Genomic DNA, 15576 nt, shown 5'->3' on the forward strand with positions numbered 1-15576 from the left:
TAGCCCTAAGAGGAGAGTCCAGAGACAGGCTGGGGACAGAGCCCATGACAGGGAAGGAGCCACTTCCTGGGCCAGTGGCTTCCGGAGTCCAGGTCCTTGCGCCGGGCCCCAGGACTGCCGAAGCACAGGAGCCAAGGGGTGACACTGTCCTGTACCCCACATGAGGTGGGCTCAGATCTCGGGGGCTGACGTGTGGTCCCTCAGCCTGGGCACGGCTGCTGAGATGAGTGTTGCAGGCCCTGTGTCCTCGCTGGCCACGCACTGCCACCCAGTCCCCACCCCTCTCCACGGGGCCCGCGGAGGGGTGAGGCTCAGTAGGGTCGGAACTTGCGCTGGGCCCGCATCAGCTCGATCCTCTGCTTGTCCTCCTGGAACTTCTTGCGCAGCTGCGCGAGATCTGGGGCGAGAGGGGGTAAGACGAGACAGGGCCGGGATCAGACAGGCCGGGCGGAAGCTGCCCCCGCTGCCCCCCACTCACGAGGGCAGCAGCCCCTCCCTCAGTCCCCACTCCCCGCTGGGGGCGCTCCGCACGGCCGCCCCCCTCCCCCGTCGCCTCTGCGGTGGGAACTGGAACCAGACTGCAGCCCAGTCGGAGGGCAGAGGCTGAAGTGGAGCAGAAGGGACACCAGAGGTTTCAGGCAGAAAATTCACCAGGTCGAAGAGAAAGCAGAGAAAGCCAAAAGGCACTTGCCCCCTTACTACCCCGCCTCCAACACGCCCCCCAAGGTGAAGGAAGAAGGTTCTGGGGCTGCTGGGAGACCCCCGGGACACCTCTCCCAGCCCCTCCTCACGGCAGCTATCAGGCCGGGGGCGCGTGTCAGGAATAAGGGGCCTCCACCTCGAGACTGCCACAGAATACATGCGGCGACTCCGGTCACCGGTCGGGACGCCGGGTGTGGGGTTTTGAGCCCAAGGGCGGGGAGGCTGGTGGAGGCCCGTCAGGCGGGGCCAGAGGAGCGCAGAGTGAAGGAGCGGTGGGCACGGTGTGGGCAGGAGCAGTGAGGCAGGTGAGGGCGTGGTGTGACCAGGCGGCGGGGTCAGGGCCTCCCCCGTGCAAGGCCAGGACCCTCTCCCGGGTCCACGGGGAAGCCGTCCTGCCAGCAGGAGACCAGGCAGCCCGGGCCGCGAGCTCGGCGTCATAGCCCCCGAGAGCAGCCACAGGTGGTCAGGGGCTCCCTCTGCGTGTGGCCACCCTCTGCGTGTGGCTCCTTGCCGGAGGCTGACAAGGGCCTGGAGGTGGGGCCTATATCCCAGGTGCCTGTGCAGCCTCAATACCCAGAGGCACCCGCAGGTGCCTCGGGAGCAACAGGGAGCCCACGACACGGGGACGCTGCCAGGCTGGGACCATAACCCCAGAGCCTGTTAGGAAGTCTGCGCCCAAGAACGCCCTACCCGCCCGCAGGCCTGGCGCCTGCCGTCAGGAGCTCCGTGTCTGGCCAGGGCTGGCAGAGCGGCCACAAGACCGCGTCCACAGCCTGGGCGCCCAGGGCAGGGGGCCGAAGGACAGGGGCCTGGGGCGCGCCCTTACGCTCCATCTTGGTCTCGCGGTGCTGCCAGGCATAGAAGTTGAGCAGCTCCTTGCGTGCACGCTTCCGCTTCTCCCTCTCCAGCACCCGCAGGCTGGCCGCCTCCGTCCTCGGGAGCACCGGCCGCCGGCCGCGGCGGGTCACCTTCACCCAGCCCTCCTCGTCAGGGACCCCTTCCTCCTCCTTGGCCTTAGCCTCCTCCTGCAAAGAACGTAGCCCTGGGATGGGCAGGTGCCTGGGAGCCGCCCTGCGGCCCCAGGAGCACCTCACCTCCCCCTCTCCGCTCTCCCTCCCGTGCCCAGGACCGCCCTGGCGCCGCTCACACGCACCCAGCACTGTGTGAGCGGCTGAGTGTGGGGGAAGGGCGGGGGGCAGACGTGCCAACGCTGCCTCCTCCTCCACCCTCGACCGTCCTTTCCCTAGAGACCATTCCTCCTTTCCCTAGAGACCATTCCGAGACTAGATGTTACCCAGCCAGGAGGCCCAGGGCTCAGCAGAGAGAGAAGAGCCTGGACTCCACCAGCTGCCCGTGTGGAAGCCCCACCTCAGCCATCTTCTCGTCGTACGTCTCCATGAACGTGTCCACCTCGACTCTCAGGGCCTCGGGGTCCGGCACGGAGTCTGCGTAGTCTCTGATCCACTCTGAGGGAGGAGGGAGCAAGAGAGACGGATTCCAGGCCCGCCCCTCGGGGCCCCGCCCAGGACCTTGCAGGCCAGGTGGGATCTTCTTGCACAGGCCGTGGGGAGGGAGACTCGTGGGCCAGGGTTCGGGGCGTGAGGAAGAGCCTAGTGGTGGCAAGCTGGGCCCTCACCTATGCCCACCCCGAGTGCCAAGCTCAAGCCTCCCACACCTGCTCTGAGGGCGAGGGGACACGGCAGACGCCAGCCCACAAAGCTCCCCTCCCCGACCCAGGGCCCAGGGCCCAGGAAGGAGGCGCCCGCTGGCACCCGAGGTACTGACTGTGAACGCCGCTCTTCACAGGGTGACTCTCTGTTGAGACCAGCAGAGGGCCCTTCAGGGCCAAGGCAGCTGACACCGCACGTGGCTTCTGGAACACCACGTAGGCCACCTGGAACCCCTGGGAGGGGGAGAGATGTCAGTGCCAGGAGCCTTCCCATCCTCCCAGCCATCCCAGGCCTGGCCCAAGGGCTCCCCCCTGCCCTCAGCCTGACTTGTCGCGGGGCCGGGAGAGATGTGCTGGGCTGTTCCTGAACGTGAAGGTAACCAGGAGGTTGTTCTAATCCAGGGGAGGGGCGGCCACACTCCTAGTTATGCAACTTCTGCTAAAAATGACCCGATCCCACCTCTTCACCAGGGAGAGGTGAGACACTCAGGACTTTTGTTCCAGGTGTGGGAGGGACTCAGGGAAGAGCGTGTCTCCCTGGGCCAGGAGTGGACAGACAGATGGGGCGCTCACTAGTTCAAACTCCACTAAACGGGAGGAGGTGTGGACTCAAGGCACACAGGGAAACGAGGCCCAGGCCACCAAGCCTAAGAAAGAATTGACCTCAATGCGGGACGCAGCGGGTGGCTCAGGGAGGCCCCTTGGGCAGTGAGCAGAGATGCCCCTGAGCTTTCACCCAGGACAATGGAAAGAGCCAGACAGGACACGGCAAATCTGGGAAAGGAGTGGAAGCTGTTTACCTGACAGCCCTCCTAGACCACACAGGCCAGGACTGGCCTGAGCACAGGGAACGCTTGCAAGTCCCACTGCCACCCCTGACACCACCTTCCCCTTACACACTGGGGACACGGCCCTGGCCCGACCCACACCATCCTTCAAGCAGACCCCAGGAGTGGAGGCTCACAGGAACTGGCTTGGGGTGAAAGAACTTTGACTTTGGCTCCTTTGGGCTCTCAGCAAGATCCGGCTTCTCCTGTAACTCCACCGACTGGACAGGGCCGCAGGGGGACAGCAGGCGGGACAGGCACTCCTGCCGCGGCCGGAGAGAAGCACAGTATGAGCGGCTACAAGGCCTTTCTGGAGCCTCCCTCTGCCCTGGGCAGCACTGCCAGGGGACCGGGGCCCAGAAGGTCTCGGAGTCCAACCTGGGGGCCTGCACAGACGGCCTGGGCAAGCCACCACCTCCTCAACACCACCTCCTCACAACCCCGGCCCCCCATGGCCCCAGACAGCAACCTTGTGAATTTTCATGTTCAAAGCTGTGGGTAAAAAGTCCACTGGCCGGGGACTTAGGAGGGAGGACACAGAGGTGAGACAAAATTCAGGTATAAGCTTTTTGGCTTTATGACAGGACCCTGCTGGAAGCACATGCCCAGGATACGCTTGGTCTGTTCCTGAAAGGGATTTCTCCGTTTGAAAGTGAATGATCCGGGACTTCCCTGGTGGCGCAGTGGTTAAGAATCCACCTGCCAATGCAGGGGACACGGGTTCGAGCCCTGGTTTGGGAAGATCCCACATGCTGCGGAGCAACTAAGCCCGTGCGCCACAACTACTGAGCCTGCGCTCTAGAGCCCACAAGCCACAACTACTGAAGCCCGCGCCTAGAGCCCGTGCTCCGCAACAAGAGAAGCCACCGCAATGAGAAGCCCGCTCACTGCAACTAGAGAAAGCCTGCGCGCAGCAACAAAGACCCAACGCAGTCAAAAATAAATAAATAATAAAATAAATTTAAAAAAAAAAAAGTGAATGATCCGTAAAGTAGGAGTGGGTTCTCAACTTTTTAAAAAAATTATTACAAGAACAGGTGGGACATTTTTACTTTTATTCTGAGTACTCTGATTTTATACGAAAACCAACTAAGTTTTACTACCTGAATCAGCCATTTAAAAAGAGTTAAATCTGGGAATTCCCTGGCTGTCTAGTGATTAGGGCTCCATGCGTCCACTGCAGGGGGCACGGGTTCAATCCCTGGTTGGGGAACTAAGATCCCACATGCCGCGAGGCACAGCCGGAAAAAAAAAAAAAAAAGAGTTAAATCTACTCCGTTGGAATCAGGATGCTGGTTATCCTTGGTGGGGGGAGGGGCATGACGGGACTTCTGGGGGTGCGGGTGATGTTCTGTTTCTCCACCTGGGTACTGATGACACAGGTTTACTCAGTTTGTGAAATGCAGTGAGTGCTACACTTGGGTCCAGGCCCTTCTCCATACATACACTAGTCTTCAGGAAAGGTTAAAAATGACACCCTCTCCTCTCACTGTTACTTCTTCTCTTTAACTGTAGAGCAATCTTTAGAAATTAGTATTTCTTTTCTGTAAAAAAACATCGAAAATCCAGCAATTCCCTTAATTTCTCTTCTGTAAAATAATGAAATACTAAATTTAACAGCTTTTGTGAAAAAAAATTAACAGACATGTCTGCATAGTAGACTCAGAGGTAATTTTATTTTCTTCTACTTTTCCTATCTTTTACTATGGACATGTATCAGATCTTTATTTTTTTTAACATTTATTTATCTATTTGGTTGTGCTGGGTCTTAGCTGCGGCACGAGGGATCTTCGTTGTGGCATGCAGACTCTTAGTTGCGGCATGCGGGATCTAGTTCCCCAACCAGAGATCGAACCTGGGCCCCTGCACTGGGAGCACGGAGTCTTAACCACTGGACCACCAGGGAAGTCCCGTCCCTCAATTTTTTTAAAAAAATACAATGATTATGTTGTCAGATGTCACACAAGTAGTTGGCACAACTTTCACAATACTCAAGAAAAATGTTTGAGAACATGTGTCTCTGTCTTCGTATGGAATTATGGTAGACAGAGACAGTTATGCATCGATCGCTTTAAGCAACAGAACATTTCAGCTGTATTATTAACAGTACCTGCAATGGACATGTATCAATTTTATAATCAGGGGAAAAAAATACATAACTCAAACAATTCTGGGTAACATACAAAAAGCTCTGGGTTCCCTAGGGAATTATATTTTTTACAACACACCTTTAAAAGGCCAATCTCCTGTCACAAGAGAGGCAGCCTTACAGATACCACCCCTCAGGGCTTCAGTTAGCTGTTTCCACTGCACCACTAAGGACTTGGTGGGGGGCCCATAGGAGCCCAGCTCTGCCTGGAGCCCCCGCCCCAGGCTCAGGCTCCCTCCCAGACACCAGTTTACCTCTGTGCAGTATGGGGGCACATTGAGGACAAAAAGGGTCCGTTTCTGAGGCCAGGAAGACTTGGTGCCTTCTCGAACTTTGTGCTCTCTCACATAGAGGTAATGAGAAGACTGCTGCTTTTCAGAGAATTTGATGGGAATGGCTGGAAGGAAAATGGGGACGGGGAGGGACAGCATGAAAGTCAGGTTCAGGTTGTCTGTTTCCAGTCCTGTGTGTCTGTCTGTCCATCCATCCTTCACTGAGCCCTTCCCCTAGGCAAGGCCTGTGCAGAGTATTATGCAGGCTGGGAGGGTGAACAGATAATCTGCCCAGAAAGGGCTCCCAAGCTTGCAGGAGAGAGAATGTGAACAGGATGCGAAAGGAGAGAAGTTTCAACTCCGCTGCTCTTGGGGTAAACAGCCAAGTCCTTACCGTGGCCGCCTCTGCAGCCTCTTCTCACCCCACCCTCCCCCCTCCACACCACATGCTGGCCCCTCCGGCCTCCTCTCTGTTCCTCCAATAAGCCAGGGCCTCACACATGCTCTCCCCTTCCTGAAACATCAACCCTCGTCCTTCCACCCATCCTTCAGGTTTTCACTTCACTTCCTCAGGAGACCCTTACACGCCAGGTTAGATCCACCTGCTCTGCGCCTTCTTACCTTCTCTCACGGTCTCTATGTCTCTATTTGTGTGATTTTTTTTGGCCACACCATGGCATGCGGTATCTTAGTTCCGCGACCAGGGATCGAACCCGTGCCCCCTGCAGTGGAAGCACGGAGTCCTAACCACTGGACCGCCAGGGGAGTCCCTTGTGCGATGATCAGGCCGATAGCTGGCATTCCCATAAACTTTAACCCTCATCAAGCTAAGGACTGTTCTGCTTTTCTCACCACCTTCTTCAGAGCACAGTGAGGATACAGTTGCAACCCCTGCGCTCAGGAAGCTCACATGGTGAAGGCAGAAAAGGACAAGAAGTAAGCATGTAACAAGGTCGTATCAAATAGGAAGGAAACACACAGAGTGAGGTAGTGCAGGGTGATGGGTGGCAGAAGCCTGAGGACAGGCCATCGATCGGGACCAGCTCTTCGAGGAAGAAACATTAAAGCTTAGACCAGAATGACAGGAAGCCGTGGAACAGCGCAGAGCGGTCTGAGGAAGAAGACCCAGTAAGTTACAAAAACGCTGAGGGTGTAAATAGCTTGTTGCCTCAGAGGAACAGAAAGACAGAGCTGTAGGTCAGCAGGAGCCAGGCTATGCGGGGCCACGCAGTCAATGGTGGGAAGTGTGGACCTTGTTTTAGGTGCTAACTTTAGCCTCTGGAGGGAGTTCAGTGGGTACGGGCGTGTGAGGCAAGCTCTGATTTAAATCTGACTTTAGAAAGAACATTCTGGCTCCTGGGTGGAAAACGGAAGGCAGGAGAACCAGTGCGGAGGGCACAGGCCAGGTGAGCGCTGAGGGGGCTGCACTAGGAACTGCAAAGGGGAGCTGGTAAGCGGACGGGCGCACCTCAGGGGGAGAGTGTAGACGGACGCGGGTTCGCCCTGGGAGAGTGTAGACAGAGGTGGCTTCACTCAAGGGAAGCGTTAACCAAACTAGGCTCGTCCCGGGCGAGTGGAGCCAGATGGGAACAGGGCGCCGCGTGGGTCTTGGGGGGCCCCGGGCCTCACAACGTTCCGGGCCTCATGTCCAACTGTGTGGCTGCTCCTGGGGGCCCAGAGCCACTGCCGACCCCGAGCCTCCTGCCGACGAAGCCTGGCCGTCCCCCGGCCCCGCGTCCCGCAGCCCCTCACCTGAGTAGCCCGGCGGGCTCAGAATCCCCTTCTCAGACTCCCGCGCCGCACGCTTCCGGCCGCGCGCCACCATCTTGCCAACCGGAAGCCGCGGCGGCCGCTGGGAGTTGTAGTTCGGCTCAGGGAGCCGTTTCCGTGACGACGGCACTGCCTGGGGGCCCCGCCCCTCGGTTCCAGGCCCGCCTATCCCGGCCCCTACTCCCCGACCCCCCCGCCCACTCCCTCCCGCCGTCCTCCCAGGGCGCCACCTTCATTTGCTCGGATTAAAGTCTGCGCGTGAATGTGGGGGTAAATTCCGTAGAGCTGGGCCGCTCACGGGTGCGACCTCTACTTTCCGTTCATTCATTAATCCATTCCACAAATAGCAGTGAATACTCCTGGCACTGTCCTCAGCGCTAGAGATACAGGGGTGAAATAAAATAGAGCCTTCCCAGAGTTTATTTTCTAACGAGGGAAAGAAACCATGACCACAGGGACTTCTCTGGTGGTTCAGTGAGTAAAACTCTGCGCCCCCAATGCAGCAGGCCCAGGTTCAATCCCTGGTCGGGGAACTAGATCCCGCATGCATGTCACAACTAAAGATCCCGCATGCCGTAATGAAGACCCGGCGCACCCAAAAATAAACAAATAATTTGAAAAATTATAATAATAAAAAAGAAACCAGTAAACATCTAAGAAGCAACATATAAAGCACATGCATCAGTGCAAAGTGCGGGGAGTGTGGTGAGAGAAGGTGTTGTCATTTTAAATAAGACGAAGCCCTCATTGAAGTGACATTTGAACAAAATACTGAAGGAGGTGGGGGAGCAGGGCGTTCAGGTGAAGAGATTCTGGGCAGAGGGAACTGGCGAGGGGCCCTGAGGCTGGAGCCTACCTGGTGTGGTAGAGAAGCAGCAGAGAGCACAGGGAGCCAGAGGAAGAATAAGTCAGGGGGTAGGGGGCTTGGTGGGTCAGGTAGGATCGGGTAGGCCACTGGAAGCACTTTAACTGTTACTCTAAGTGTGATGGGGGCCACTGTAGGATTTTGAGCAGAGAGGAGTCACTGTATTACAGTTAGACTGTGGGGGGCAAGGGCAGCAGCGGGGTTGTTTAGGACACCATCGCAATAATCTGGGGGAAAGATGATGGCTTGGTCACCAAGGAAGTAGTAGTGGAGGTGGTGAGAAGTAGTTGGATTCTGGGTATGTTCTGAATAATTCCAATGGGATTTGATGACCGATCGGGTATGCAGTGTGAGAAAAAAGAGAGATCCAGGACTACTGCCAGGTTTCAGTGTCTGAGCAACTAGAAGAATGGTGTTGTCATTTACTGAGATGGGAAGACTGTAGGAGAGGTGGGCTTGGAGCAGGAAAGGGTGGGCAGATCTGGACTTTGCTGTGGACCACGTTGAGATGCCCATTAGACATCCCAGGGGAGAGGTCAGGTGGGCAGAGAGATATGAAACTGAAGATCACAGAAGAGGTCTGACTTGGGAAATACATGTGGGAGCTAGTGATGTACAGATGTTATTGAAAGCTATGAGAGAGGGTGTCATCACCCAGGGAGTGAATGTAGACAGAGGAGAGAAGTCCAAGGACTCTATTTATCTGATGACCAAAGGCCCACTCAGACCATGTACCCAACTCCCCTTGAAATTTCCAGTATTCCCCTTGTCCCAGTGTACAGTTACTTCTTGGAAGTGGCTGTGGGTCCCTTTGTGGAAGGCCTGGTGGAATTGCTACTACAAATGTTTGCTCTGGCATTATAGCATTCTTCTCAAGGGAACCCAGCCTCCCTTTCAATCAGTGACCTCTGGGTCTGAGGACTGACTTGGGCCTGGAAACTGGATGAGGGGTTGAAATTTTTTCCATTAGCAGCTGGCGTTAGCCTCCTGTTTACTTGTTTTCCCTCTTTCTTTGATGATAAGAGTCAAGAAATATCATGGTTGCCATAGTCCCTGGGAATACCATGGTCTGCGAGCCATCAGCACAGAACCCTGCAGGCCCACGCTCCCTGGCCGCCGCTTGGCCTTGCTCCCGTTCTGGTAGTTACATCAACCCCAGCCTCTGCTCTCTGGAATCCTGTCATCCCCACTGACCTCTGGGAGCCCAGCTCCAAGGTACTGTCCACCCCTCTGGCCTCAGAGGCAGCCCCCCGAGCCCCCTGTGGCATCAGTGATCCTCACTCGTGCATCCCTTGTGCTTGAGTGAAGGCAGCTCCTGTGGGCCCTCTGAGCATGCAGCCAGCTGGGTTCTCTGGTCTTACGTCCACCTCTGAGCCTTTTGGTCCCTTCTCAATACCCTGCCAAGATCGTCCTGTTACCTCCCTCTTATTTAGTGGGGCCACCATTTCTTCCACACTTCAAGGAGCCATCTCAGTGGCATGTCAGGACTGGCTCCAGGGCTCTTGCCAGATCACATCCTGAACCTCGGGGGAGTGGCTCCATGTCTGTAAACCCTCCCTCACCCAACCTAATATTCTGCTCTCTTCCCACCGGAGCCCTCAAGACCCACCTTGGACATGGTCTTGTTCTGCTGGCACATCTCGGCCAGTTTCTGCAGCCAGTGTGGGGAATCATCTCAGTTCTCTCATGGCAGGGGCAGGACTTCCCCAGTTGGGCTGTGGGGAGACTCGATCATAATTATTGGTCCAGAAGCAAAGAGGGAATTTAGGGGAGCAGATCTTGAGGAGGGAAAGCATTGCTTCAAGTCTTCTACCTTAGGGGGTGTATTAGTCAGGGCTCTCCAGAGAACAAGAACCAGGAGGATATAGAGATAGATAGATAGATAGATAGATAGATAGATAGATAGATAGATGATAGACAGATAGATGATAGATAGATAGATAGAAAGAAGAGATTTATTATAAAAATTGGCTCATGTGATTATGGAGGCCAAGAAGCTCCATGATCGGCTGTCTGCAAGCTGGTGGTTTGGTTAAGTCTGTGTGTGGAGGTCTGAGAACCAGAAGCGCGGATGTCTGAGGGCAGAAGAAGATGGATGTCCCAGCTCAAGCAAAGGGAGCCAATTTACCCTTCCTTTGCCTTTTTGTTCTGTTTGGACCCCCAAAAGACTAGGTGATGCCCACCCACACTGGTGAGGGCCATGTCTTATCCAGGCTACCAATTCAAATGCTGATCTATACTGGACACACCCTCACAGACACACCCAGAAAGAATTTGTTTACCAGTTATCTGGGCTCCCTTATCCCTGTCAAGCTGACAGACAGAATTAACAATCACAGGGAGCTCCCTGCTGGCCTAGTGGTTGGGATTCTGGGCTTTCATTGCTGGGGTCCAGGTTTGGTCCCAGGTCAGGGAACTGAGGTCCCGCAAGCCTCATGGGAAAAAAAAAAAAAAAAAGAATTAACCATCACAGGGGGGACTTTGCGTGGTCTCCAGGTAAGAGGCTGCTATTCTTAAGCAAGAGGGAATGGGCCACTTCTACTGGCTCAGGGGGTTAATGGGAATCTGGGGTTCAAGATCCTTAAGCCCATCTACCAGATGTCCCCCTGCTAGGTTTCAGTGTCCCACTCCTTCCCTTCTGTGACCATAACTGGAGCACAGGCTTTAGCAGAGTCATCTTTTTGGCCTGCTTCAGAACTCCACTCTTCTCAGGCAGGTTCTGGGCCTTCACCAGTACAGGCTGCAGTAGACAAGAGTCTTTAAACACTGATATTGAAACCTCCTGGCTTTCACACTGGGCCATGGATTGATAAATGTCTGTCCTGAGCCTGTTATTTTCTCCCTCAGCACATCATTGCCACTTAATAATAATCAAGTTCACTTTCCATATAAATTACCATTGCCCCATGTATCTCAAATGTTAGCGACATTGCCTAAGCCAGTGTACCCCCTTCTCCAATGTGCCCCATCCCAGGGCAGAAGAGATGAGTCTTAGTAATTATGAGATTCAGCATGCCAAGTGTTATCACAACAAGTTTCAGCTAGCTGTTGCTGCATAACAAATTTCCCCACAACTTAACTGCTCAAAACAATAGCTGTTTTATTACCTCTCATGATTTTCTGGGTTAGGAATTTGGGCCAGGTGATTCCTTTGCTCCATATGGCATTGACTGAGGTCATTCAGTTTGCATATGGTCTGGTCTGAAGGGGCCAAGTTAGGTTCACACATATGTGGCATCTTAGCAGGGATGGCTGGAAGGCTGGGCTCACGTGGGACTGTCAGCTAGAGCACCTACCCATGGCTTTCCCAATATATGGTCTCAGTAGTGAGTCTTCATACGTGGTGGCTCAAGGCCACCAGAGGGTGTTCCGGGGGTAGGAAGTGGGGAAGTGGCCAACCTTTCAAAGTCTGGGGCCAGAAGCTGGCTGAGTCATGTCTGGTCAAAACAGTTACAGAGCCTACTCAGATTCAGGAGGGGCACAGAGCCCACCTCTTGAAGGGAAGAGTGTCAAATAATTTGCAGCTATCTTTAATCCACCATAATACCTACTCCGGTTACTGTCACCAACTGGATCTTTGTTGCCATCTAGCTGTTGAGCCTTCCAATTCCAGAATCTAATTCTGAGTATCTATTTCTTAGACTCCCTTCTGGTACCAATTGTTCTAGAGTGGGTTCTCCCAGAAGCAGACCTTGGAACAAGGATTCAGGCGCAAGTAGTTTATTTGGTAGGTGATCCCAGGAGACACCACTAGGGAATTTAGTGCATGGCTGTAAGTTCCAACACTCCACCTTGAGTAGACTGATAGCTTTGTCTCCTCTTCCCTCTTTAGCCTTTGAAATCCAGTATTTAAGTCCTTGTATCAACAAATACCTGTAAGGTAGCTATAGCTTCACTGCTAACTTAACATTCCAATATCTAGATTCTTCATTTTTGTGCCTGGAGATATTCCTTATTTTCACAGGTGTACAGCACTGAAAGGAAGGCTGTTATATGAAGAGTTTCTAGGTGTTTTGTAAGGAGAGGGTTTTCCATATAACTTAGTTCTGCTTATTGCTGGAAGCAAAGGTCCTATTTTTTCAGCTTCATATGATCTCTGGGAGATTTTTTCTAAAGATGGCTGCCAACAATTCCTCCCACCCCTGTAAATACCTGCCACTCCTTTCATCAAGAGCTGGAGGCTATGTCCCCACTTGAATCTGGCCAGTCTTGTGACTTGCTTTGACCAACAGATTGTGACAGAAGTCATATACTGGGGTTTTCAAGCCCAGGATTTAAGTTTATAGCCTTCAACCTCCTGGGATCTAGCCATATAAAGAAACTTGACCTAGACTTCTGAGAGAGAGAGACCACATGGAGAGAGGGAGGCTGCCAGCTGAGTCGTGTGAATTAAGTTGTATCAGTTGTTCTAGCCCCAGCTGTACTGATGGAATGAAGCTGTAGGAGTGAACCCCACTAACACCATGTGGCGGAGAGATGAGTCATCCCTGCTAAGCCCTGCCCAAGTAGCAGAATACTGAGAACATAAATTATTCTTGCTGTTTTAAGTCACTACGTTTTTCATAACAGCTTTATTGAGATATAATTCACATACCATAAAACTCGCTGTTTCAAAGTATGTAATTCGGTGGGTTTTAGTATATTCATGAGGTTGTGCCACCATCACTGCTATCTAATTCTAGAACATTTTGAGAATCCTAAAAAGAAACCCCATATCCATTACCAGCCACCCAGTCTTCTCCTTCTGCCTTCAGCCCCTGGTAACCACTAGTTGCTGTGGACTTGTTTATTCTGGACATTTCATATATATGGAAACGTACAATATGTGGTCTTTTGTGACTGGCTCCCTTTGCTTAGCATAATTTTTTCAAGGTTCATCCATGTTGCAGCATGTATCAGTACTTCATTCCTTTATTTAAAATTGTGGTAAAATAAACATAAAACTTACCATTTTAATCACTTTTAAGTGTACAATGTAGTGGCATTTGGTACATTCACATTGTCGTGCAACTGTCCCCATTATCCACCTCCAGAACTTTCTCACTCTCCCAAATTTAACGTCTGTACCTGCCTTCCCCTTTTCCCAGCCCCTGTTAACCACTATTCTACTTTCTGTTTCTATGAGTTTGACTACATTAGGTACTTCATATAAGGTCCTCTTGCATCTTATTTCACTTGCCATGTTTTCAAGGTTAATTAATGTTGTAGCATGTATCAGAAGTTCCTGTCTTTTTAAGGCTGAATAATATTTCATTGTATGTATATACCACATTTTCTTTATCCATTCATCTGTCAATGGACATATGGGTGTTCCTACTTTTGGCTGTTATGAATAATGTTGCTATGAATATTCATGTACAAGTTTTGTGCAGACATGTTTTAATTTCTGTTGGGTATATATCTAGGAGTGGAATTTCTTGGTTATATGGTAACTCTTTGTTTAACTTTTTGAGGAACAGCCAGACTGTTTTCCAAAGTGACTGTCCCATTTTAAAATCCCACCAGCAATGTATGAGGTTTCCAAGTTCTCCACATCCTTACCATGACTTGTTATTATCTATCTTTCATTAGAAGTATCTTACTGGAAGGTACTGTACTGAAGTGGTATCTTACTGGAGTTTGATTTAATTTCCCTAATGACTAATGAGTTTGAGCATCTTTTCATGTGCTTGTTGGCCATTTGTGTATCTTTTTTTTTTTTCTTTTGAGAAATGTCTATTCAAATCCTTTGCTCATTTTGGGAGGTTATTTGTCCTTTTATTTTTATTTTTTAAACTATATATTTATTTATTTGGCTGTGCTGGGTCTTGGCTGCAGCACGCGGGATATAGTTCCCTGACCAGGGATCAAACCTGGGCCCCCTGCATTGGGAGCACAGAGTCTTAACCACTGGACCACCAGGGAAATCCCAGTCCTTTTATTGCTGAGCTTCCGTTATTCATCTTTTCTGAATACAATTCCCTCATCAGATATATGATTTGCAAACATCTTCTCGTATCTCCTGAGTTGTCTTTTCACTTTGTCAAAGGTGTCCTTTAAAGCACAGATTTTTAAATTTTGATGAAATTTATTTTTTGTGGATATCCAGTTGTCTGCACCATTGTTGAAAAGACTATTCTTTTTCCTCACTGAATTGTCTTGGCACCCTTGTCAAAAATTGATTGACCAGGGGAATTCTCTGGTGGTCCAGTGGTTAGGACTCCACGCTTCCACTACATGGGGCACGGGTTCGACCCCTGGTCGGGGAACTAAAATCCTGCAAGCCACCGGACGCAGCCAAAAAAAAAATTAATTTACCGGATATGTGAGGCTTACTTTTGGACTCTCCACTGCATTCCATTGATCTATATGTCTATTCTTATACTAGTACCATACTATTTTTTTTTTTAATTTTCTCTTGGGCTTCCCTGGTGGCTCAGTGGTTAAGAATCCGCCTGCCAATGCAGGGGACACGGGTTTGAGCCCTGGTCCAGGAAGATCCCACATGCCACGGAGCAGCTAAGCCCGTGCGTCACAACTACTGAGCCTGCACTCTAGAGCCCGTGAGCCACAACTACTGAGCCCGCGTGCCTAAAGCCTGTGCTCTGCAACAAGAGAAGCCACCTCAGTGAGAAGCTCATGCACCGCAACGAAGACCCAACACAGCCAAAAGTAAATAAATTTTTTTAAAAAAAGATTTTTCTTCCGTTTTCAAGACTTTCTATACTTCAATAGTTGGGGTTTTTTTTGGGGCCACGCCACACGGCACGTGGGATCTTAGTTCCCCGACTAGGGATCAAACCTACATCCCCTGCATTGGTAGTGTGGAGTCTTAACCACTGGACCACCAGGGAAGTCCCGTTACCACACTGTCTTGATAGCTTTGTACTTAAATTTTGAAATCAGGAAGTGTGAGTCCTTCAATTCTTTTTCAAGACTCTTTTGGCTACTCAGGGTCCCTTTAAATTCTTTAAAAATATGTTTTATAGTTTTCAGACTATGCGTTTAACCCTTGTTATATTTATGTATAAGTATTCTAACACTTGTTACATTTATGTATAAGTAGTTTATTCTTTTTGATTCTATGCTAAGTGGAATTGTTTATTTTCTTGTGATTTTTAGATTTTTCATTGCAAGTGTATCGATATCCTGCAACCTTGCTGTGTTTATTAGTTCTAGTTGCCTTTTAGTGGATTACTTAGCATTTTCTATATACAAGACAATGCCATCTACAATAGAGATGAATTTACTTCTTTCTTTTCAATCTGATGTTTTTTCCCCCGCACTGAACCCCCTGGCTAGAACTTCCAGTACAAAGTTAAATAGAAGTGGTGAAAGTGGAC

The 15576-nt window shown here is 51.5% G+C and overlaps 1 protein-coding gene across 1 annotated transcript; it reads right to left on the reverse strand.

The window, feature by feature from the left end:
• Positions 1-44: 44 nt before the first annotated feature.
• Positions 45-7456, reverse strand: RRP7A (ribosomal RNA processing 7 homolog A). Its single transcript, XM_082665497.1, has 7 exons — positions 7372-7456; positions 5602-5744; positions 3336-3461; positions 2488-2605; positions 2071-2168; positions 1529-1727; positions 45-397 (listed from the first exon to the last, which is right to left on the reverse strand). The coding sequence occupies exons 1-7, from the start codon at positions 7442-7444 to the stop codon at positions 312-314; spliced, it is 843 nt and encodes a 280-aa protein (XP_082521623.1). The 5' UTR covers positions 7445-7456; the 3' UTR covers positions 45-311.
• Between the last annotated feature and the right edge of the window lie 8120 nt (positions 7457-15576).

The sequence above is a fragment of the Grampus griseus genome (assembly GCF_964374135.1).
Source record: "Grampus griseus genome assembly, chromosome: 11".
Lineage (NCBI taxonomy): Eukaryota > Metazoa > Chordata > Mammalia > Artiodactyla > Delphinidae > Grampus > Grampus griseus.